This window comes from Condylura cristata, unplaced genomic scaffold (genome assembly GCF_000260355.1).
Source record: "Condylura cristata isolate star-nosed mole 26May11 unplaced genomic scaffold, ConCri1.0 scaffold00005, whole genome shotgun sequence".
Lineage (NCBI taxonomy): Eukaryota > Metazoa > Chordata > Mammalia > Eulipotyphla > Talpidae > Condylura > Condylura cristata.
In genome coordinates, this window is record NW_004567106.1 from 55,951,327 (window position 1) to 55,960,234 (window position 8,908).

General features: G+C 38.3%; 1 protein-coding gene across 1 annotated transcript in view; it reads left to right on the forward strand.

Moving 5' to 3' along the window:
* The window catches only part of LOC101619124 (hyaluronidase-4), an 18,631-nt gene extending 10,094 nt beyond the window's left edge, over positions 1 to 8,537 (forward strand). The window contains exons 2-4 of the mRNA XM_004677174.1: positions 948 to 1,949; positions 6,475 to 6,564; positions 8,088 to 8,537. Coding sequence (XP_004677231.1) covers positions 996 to 1,949; positions 6,475 to 6,564; positions 8,088 to 8,537 — 1,494 coding nt within the window. The 5' untranslated portion in view covers positions 948 to 995. The remainder of the gene's footprint in view (positions 1 to 947; positions 1,950 to 6,474; positions 6,565 to 8,087) is intronic.
* Positions 8,538 to 8,908: the final 371 nt, after the last annotated feature.

The following is an 8,908-nucleotide window of genomic DNA, read 5'->3' on the forward strand; positions in this document are numbered from 1 at the left end:
TGGCAGACCTCTCCTGACCCGCCCGCTGCTCCCCTCAGCAGTGTACTCCGTCGATCTGCCTGTTCTGTTCCCGGCTCTGCCTCTGGTGAAGCCTCTCACCGCCCCTGAGTCTCTGGCCTGTACCCCAGTTCTGTATGTACAAAATAAAATAAAATCTTTTAAAAAAAAGAAAGAAAAATTACTGCAAGATAAAGTGAGATAAATATTTATTTATTTTTTAAAAAATGTCTTTTCTTACATTATTGCTTTCCTCTCAGGTCTACTCCTTGTAGTTCTCCCAACACCACTTCACCCATGAACCTTTACCTTAGTCCCTGTGCTCTTCCCTCCGATTTTGACCCCTCCCTCTCTCTCTCCTGCTATAGGCTTCAGATCTAAGGGCTGTTGCCAAGTTTTGTCTTGTTCCTGAATCTTTGTTCAGTTTTCCTCTGTCCAACCTAGAAGTAAACCATTCCATATATTCCTGTTTCCTTCTGACTTAATTCATTGAGCATAATCCCTTCTAGCTCCATTGATATTGCTTCAAATGGCATGAGTTTATGAGCTAAATATTTCAAAAATGCTTAAACAGTGCCTGGGACGGACTGAGTTGTCCACATGGTGATGAATATTCTTTTAGATCTTTACTTGAACAGGAATGTTATTGGGGGCCAGGGTCAATCTTATTTAGCTTGCATTCTGGACACACATCTGCAGCTCCCTGAATGATTGCTCGTTACATTGCATGCCCCTGGACTAGGTCACTACACTTACTTCTTTATCTCAATTAACTTATAGGCCTCTTTAAGACCTTTAAATAGGTCTTTAAGACCTTTAAATAAGTCTTTAAGGTCTTAAAGACCTTAAACATGTAACTACCTAACAGCAGTAATAATAATAACAACTATTCAGTGCTTGTTTTTTTTTCCTCTGTGATATCACTAACAGAAAGTTAAATCTCTCCATAGGACTTCTGGAGTACGTTAAGCAGAAGATAACAAAAATTTGTATTTAACATGAAACTGTTATCTGAAGGACAACTTAGATTTTGTGCTGTTCAACCAATGCATCTCATATCATGGCTCATCATAGGTTTTATTCTGAAATCTATCTCTCCTCTAAAACCTGCCCGACTTCCAATTTATCAAAGGAAGCCTTTTATAGCTGCTTGGAATGCGCCAACAGACCAGTGCTTGATAAAATATAATGTCAGAATAAATCTGAAGATGTTTCAGGTGATTGGGAGCCCATTGGCCAAGGCCAGGGGGCAAAACGTCACTATATTTTATGTCAACAGACTAGGATACTACCCATGGTATACATCACAGGGGGTTCCCATTAATGGGGGTCTCCCCCAAAACATAAGTTTGCAAGTCCATCTGGAAAAAGCTGACCAAGATATTAATCATTATATCCCTGCTGAGGATTTCAGTGGACTTGCTGTCATTGACTGGGAATACTGGCGACCACAGTGGGCTCGGAACTGGAACACAAAAAATGTCTACCGACAGAAGTCAAGAAAGCTTATTTCTGACACCCAAGAGAACATCTCAACTACTGATATTGAATATTTGGCCAAAGCAAATTTTGAAGAAAGCGCAAAAGCTTTCATGAAGGAAACCATTGAATTGGGGATTAAGAGCCGACCCAAGGGCCTTTGGGGTTACTACTTATATCCTGACTGCCACAATTACAATGTTGATGATGCCGATTATACTGGGTCATGCCCAGAAGAGGAAGTTTTGAGGAACAACGAGCTCTCGTGGCTCTGGAATAGCAGTGCTGCTTTATATCCTTCTGTGGGGGTCAGGAAACCCCTTGGAGACAGCAAAAACATTCTGCGCTTCTCACAATTCCGGGTGCATGAATCCATGAGGATCTCCACCAGGACATGCCATGATTATGCACTGCCTGTATTCGTCTATACAAGGCTGGGCTACAGAGACCAACCTTTGTTTTTTCTTTCTAAGGTAAGACACTCTTTGGCCTCACTCTTTGGTGAGGCATTACCTTTTTAGTGCTAAGGGAGGCATTCTTTCACTAATTTTGCTCTTTGAAGAATTCCTAATTTATTGGAGTAGAATATCCTTTCATTTGACTAGTCAACACTTATGGAATTCATTCATGCAAAATGTTTCTGATTATCTTCTGTAATATATTCTTAAGGAAATGCAATAGAAGGAAAGGAAGGGGTTAATGTTCAATATCACCAACAACTGCTGCTTCTGACACCCAACTCAGATGGTCTCCCTTACAACGGACCTTTGGGAAAGCTGTTGAAATGACTGAGGGTGAGAAGTTTGGAAAATCAGAAAAGTTTTTAATTGAAGTAATTTTCTTGTATATATATATATATATATACAAGTGGAACTGGAGGCATTCTTGCTTCTTGTCTCACATTTAAAATATCAAGAAAAAAAGTGTTCTCTTTTTTAAAATTTTAATTAATATTTTTACATAAAAATTAAAGATTTTATGCATACATTGTTTCACAATGTAGTGATACATATGTTGATTATATTATAATTATGGTGAGTTTTAACATTAGACATTTTTTTTTACATTATTCTTCTTGTGCATTTTTCCATCTCAGTTGTAACCCCTGTGGACTCCCCACCACTAGTTCACCTGTGTGCCATCACCACCGTCCAGTGCACTCTTCCCACTCCAGTTCAGATCCCAGCCCCATAAAATGTCTCTGGTTAATAGCTGTTCATTGTTTTCATGTTTTACTCTATTACATTTGTTTCTCTCTTTTTTCCCCCTGATCACTTACGCTTCTGCTATGAGTGAAACCATCCAGTATTTTTCTTTTTCTTTCTGGCTTATTTCACTAAGCATGATCCCTTCCAGCTCCATCCAAAAAAAAAAAAAAAAGTGTTCTCTTTTTAATGCATAATTCAAGCTTTGGTAAAAGGTAGAAAGGAGGCTTAAGGATGTGAACCTCCTTGTCATTTACTGAGCTGTACATGTAGAAATGACTGAGTGAATTTTATATCTTTTAAACCCACAATTAAAAATTTTAAAGAATTTTAAAGGTAGCTGCAAAGACAGCTTTTAAAGATAGCTCAGTCTGTAGATTTAGTTATATGATTTATTCTTGTTTGTTAGACCACACTAAATAGTTGGTTAAGGTGCAAGTTTCTAACTTCAATACTTAAATCACTAAGAGATGGTTTTGTAACCCTAGGTTAAAAATTACAAATGGGGCCCTCCCTGGTGGCACAGAGGGTTAAAGCACAGCACTGAGAATCTAAAGCCACTTCCGCATGAGTTCGATTCCCGCCTGCCCCGGAGGTGACCACGTGGTGTGGCAGACCTCTCCTGACCCGTCCACTGCTCCCCTCAGCAGTGTAATTCATTGATCTGCCTGTTCTGTTCCCCACTCTGTCTCTGGTGAAGCCTCTCACCGCCCCTGAGCCTCTGGCCTGTACCCTGGTTCTGTATGCACAAATAAATAAATCTTTTAAAAAAAAATTACAAATGGAAATTTTATTCAGTCTGTTTAGTTTACTGAACTCTCAAAGAACTTTTTAAATAGATGATCTTTCTCTCCCTTTGCCACTATAGTCATTGGAAATTTCTAGAGATAAAAACTTAAAATGAATGTTACTTTAATCATTGAACTTGGATAATTATGTGTAAACTTTCTATGATGAGAAGACCTGGGACATGTAATGGCCTTCACATTAGTGATACACTGGTGTCTTAAGATATTGGTGGTTATTAGTGATTATCATATTTTTAAAATTTTAAAAAAGATTCATTTATTTATGTATAAAGAATTGGTGTACAAACCAGAGGTGCAGGGGTGGTGAGAGGCTTCACCAGAGACAGAGTGGAGAACAGAACTTGCTGATCGATGAGGTACACTGCTGAAGGGAGCAGCAGGTGGGTCAGGAGAGGTCTACTGCTATATGTGGGTCACCTTCAGGGCAGGGTATTGAACTCACACTGAAGTTGCTGCGGCCAGCTTGCAAGACTGCATCCTTACCCGTTCTGCCACTAGAGAGAGCCTGATTTTCATATTTTAATAGAGACATTTCTTCTTTGCTCCACCACGACAAATTTCAATTCACCAGCTTGTATGAAAACATCAAGGCATTGTTGTTAGACCCCAGAAGAGAAGGCTAGAAAACACTCAGGTGAGGGTCCTGCAAAGCCTGTAGATAACCTGGGAGCACCTAGAAGTAGCTCTTCTTCCTTCTTACAGGGAGAAATAGCTGTCATGCATGCACATGACTGGGTTGCAGTGAGGCGCTAGAAATTCTCCCATTATAGTTCAGGTTTTCTCCTCCTATAATGATTCTTACACTGTTGAGAAATTCAAATAGCCACATACAAAAAAAATGAAGCTGAATTACTCTCTAACTCCATATACAAAAGTAATTCAAAATATATTAAACACCTGGATGTACGACCTGAAACCATAAAATAGAGAGAGAAGAAAACATAGGAGATATGTTCCATGATGTCAACTTTAGAGCTGTCTTTGGGGCTTTGACTTCAATGGCCAGGGAAATCAGGTCAAAATTAAATCAGAATCCATCAAATTAAAAAGTTTTTGCACAGTGAGAAAAAAAGAGTCAGAACAGAAAGTCTATTGAGTGGGAGAAGGAATTTGCATTTCAGTAAGGGGTTAATAAAATGCAAGGTATATACAGAATATAAACAACTCAACATGATAATGATAAAAGTGCAAACATCTTAATAGATTCATCATTAAGAAGACATACAGATGGCCAAGAAGCATGTGAAAAATTCATTGTTTATTACTAGGCATATGAGAAATACTCATTCTTATTAGGGGAATGAAGTTAAAGCCAAGATGAGATATTGTTTCATACCTATGGGATTGGCTTCCGTTAAGAATAATAACTGTCAGCTAGGCTGTGGACAAAAGGGAACCCTTGTCTACTGTTGGTGGGAATGTAAATTGTTGAAATCATCTTAGAAAACACACACAAAAAAATGAAAATAGAGTTATCTTATAATCCAGCAATCCCACTTCTGGGTATTTATCTGAAGAATATGAAGTCATTAAAGAGTTATGCATACCCTATGTTTACTGCAGCATACTCACAAAATATGGAAATGACCTATGTACCTATTGATAGATGATTGGATAAAGGAGATATAAATACATCATGGGATACTACTTGTCTATAAAAAAAAATGGAAATGGAAGAAATGTAAGGGGATTGTGTTCAGTGAAATAAGTCAGAAGGGGCCCTCCCTGGTGACGCAACGAGTTAAAGCACAGCACTATGAACCTGCTGCAGCCACTGCAGCATGAGTTCAATTCCCAGCCAGGGAGGTGACCCACAGGGCCCAGCAGACCTCTCCTGACCCACCCACTGCTCATCAGCAGTGGGTTCCAGTAGATCTGCCTGTTCAGCCCCCCACTCTGTCTCTGGTGAATCCTTTTACCCCGTGCAGCACCTCTGGCCCGTACCCCAGTTCTGTATGCACAAATAAATAAATCTTAAAAAAAATTTAAAAAAAAAAAAAAGAGAAATAAGTCAGAAGGAGAAAGACAAATGTGGAATAATCTCACCTCTATGAAATACAAGAAAACAAAGCAGATAAATGAAGAAAACAAAAACAAAACAGTGGATTTTAATAACAGAACTGAGTTGGCAGTGGAGAAGATGGTGCTGGTAGTAGTGAAGTGAGGGGAAAGGTGGACGGGCCCAACGAATGGTAGGTTTTTAAAATTTTTGCTTAAATAAAAAGGAAACAAAAATAATAAGCCTTTAAGAATCCAAAACTAAAATTCTCCTTCTTTATTCTTTTTCTTTCTCCTTCTTTATTCTTTTTCTTTCTCCTTCTTTATTCTTAAACAAAGAAAACATTGAGAAAAATTCTATTAGCCTTACCATGACTGAACAAGTCATAAATGAGGTCCAGTAAATAAGGCATTTTGGAAATTAAACACAAATAATCTCAGAGACCAAATATAAGACCGGATCCTAATAAGAACCTGCACTTCCTTCACACTGTGTTAAGGATTCCAGTACTAACTTTGTCTTGGAATCTGAATGATACACAAATCCCTCCTAGTCAATACAGAGGGGAAGTGCTTCAGGGAATATTGAAGTTGGAAAGGAAACCTGGTTAAGAGCAATTGTAAGCATTTCTCATATTTGGAGAAGGAAAACTTGAGATTGTTTGAGTCACAGGCATAGCTGGCTTGTGTGTAGAAACCCCTAATTATGTTCAATGATGCAATTTGTGGTGGCTAATTATTTTGGTGGCTGTCTTCAAAATACTATTTTCTTTGGTGATTATATATTTTTTTAAAAAAATATTTGATGTGTTTTCCCATAGGATTATAATGGGTCATTTTTGAACTTTGGCTCAATCAACATTTATGTTACTCTAAGAAAGTAAAACAAGTTTTATCCAATAATATTGAACTCAGCTTCAATCTTAATCCCTGGTGGGGTGTTTTACATTTAAATGAATAATGAACTCAACTCTTTTTCAATCCAGCAAGATTTAATCAGTACCATTGGAGAAAGTGCTGCCTTGGGAGCTGCAGGCATTGTTATTTGGGGAGACATGAACTTAACTTCATCTGAGGTCAGTACTGGAAGGTACAGTTAACATTACTTAAAGCACTTGCTGTTCTCCCATAGCTCTCACCCCAGGCATTTCCCTTCCTGGCTCCCATGGTAAATCAGTTTAAGAATGAAAGTCTGAATTAATATCTGATCCCTTGAAGGAACTCAATAAATACTATTAACATTTGTTAAGACAGTAATCATAATACTGAGAGTTGTTGAGTGTTTACTATGAGTGAAGAGGGTGGTAAGTGCTTTTTTTAATCTTAGGTTTGTTTACATATTGGTCACAATAACTTATCAGTTTTGAACTATCATCCTCACTTAATGAGCATTCGCAAGAGAGCAGAATAACTAGGGTAACAGCTAGTTAGACTAGCTAGTAACTCCACATCCCATTGCTGTGTTCTATCCTATTCTGAAAAGTATAAACAGATGGTAACTCTTTTAATGACCTCATTGAATTATTATTCCTCTGTGGAGAAATTAGCTGGAAATTAATGACATTTAAAATAAGATTTATAGGTCTCTTCAAATTTCTCCCAGTTCAGATATTATTAACTTCAAGAGGTCTTTTTACCTTTTCCCAATCCATATTAACCAGTCTTTCTGTATTTCCAGATGTTTGTTTATATCTCTATAGTGCAATATAGCTTGCCTTGAGTGGTAATATTGTATCCTCAACACTCCCCATTAAATTGAACTTTTTTGCAAGTCTATAATAATCTAATATTATCCGAGTTTCACAGACTCCTTTTGTTAATAGCACTATATCAATCATGAAAATATTGATGAAAAAGACTCCTTTGCTCATTTATGAGAATTGCATAGAGACTCACAGGTAGGATATTTCCCCTCCTGCCCATGTGGCTCATGAGCTAAGCTTCACAGAAAACCAAGTGAACAAAACACATGACCCCTGTCTGAACACATACAAGGAGCCACCCCAAAAGTGACCTACTCAGCCTTCCAGGTAGACAGGCTCTCCTGTGTTTGAATTTCATACAGAAGGTAGAATCCGGAACAGCTGATATTTAAACATAGTAACAAGAAAATCCAGAAGACTACAGCTTGATGATCATGATTATATCTGTAGAATGTGATGACTCAGATTCTAATACAACCATGAGAGAGTCCACACACCTCGAAGGTCGCCAAAGGACAACAGCTTTGGCATGATTTTTAATTTGGTTTTCCCTTTTCTTTAAGTACTCATTAACTTGGGAACTAGAAGGGACAGGAAAAATTGTGTACATTGAAAAAAATCAAGGTTACATGTATTGACTCTGGGGCCCATTCACAAGTCCAGTTGATCAGTCCACCTGTGACATAGTTTCCATTTCCTGTGCCTCTGACCTTTGTTCTTTCTAATGTAATTCTCCAGTTATATCTCTGAAGCATACGAGTTCCTCAATTGGAACCAAGCTATTGGGTTCCAAGCAAGTCCAGAGAACTATCTTGTGGCCTTAGATGTGCTGCCTTTATTAGTTACCAAAGCAAATGAGTAGACCACTAAACCCCATTTTGTTTCTGCATTTCTAGGGCAACTGTACAAAGGTGAAGCAGTTTGTGAGTTCTGACTTAGGGAGCTACATAGTCAACGTGAGCAGAGCTGCTGAGGCATGCAGCCTTCATCTCTGCAGGAATAACGGCAGATGCGTAAGGAAGCTGTGGAAAGCTCCCGATTACCTTCACTTGAACCCTGCAAGTTACCACATCGTGACTTCTGAGGATGGAGAATTTAAAGTGAAAGGGGAAGCATCTGATACGGACCTGGCAGCTATGACAGAGAAATTTTTCTGTCATTGTTATCAAGGATATGAAGGGGTTGATTGCAGAGAAATGAAGATGGCTGATAGCAGCTCGAGGGTTTCCTCCTTTTCAGGCTCACTAATCACACTGTGTCTGTTGGTTTTAGGGGCTGTCAGAGAATTCAGTTGTGAGATAATTGAGTTTAAAGGGAATTGTGTGGCCTGCAGAGTAGTAACTTAGGGAAGAGATGAAACTTAGGACAATATTTTTTTCAATTTGGAAATCCATGGATGGGTATTATCCATGGACATTAGCGCTGTCACTTACACACAGAAACAATTTCATTTGGCGCCAATTTAGCTAACCATATCCCGGAGTAAAAATCCATGCACCCTTCCTCCTTACTGGAGTGTCTGAGTTGATTTTAAAATAGAACATGTATTTTTTTAGTCTTTATATGAACATACATGCATAAGCATACACATAAAAATATTAAGGTATTAATTTTAAAGACTGGCTTTCTGGCTAGCTGTGTAATTAATGATGGATTACTAAGTTCTGATTCAATGCAAGAAGTCACCTGGTCCCCACCTTCTCATCTGAAATTTGGT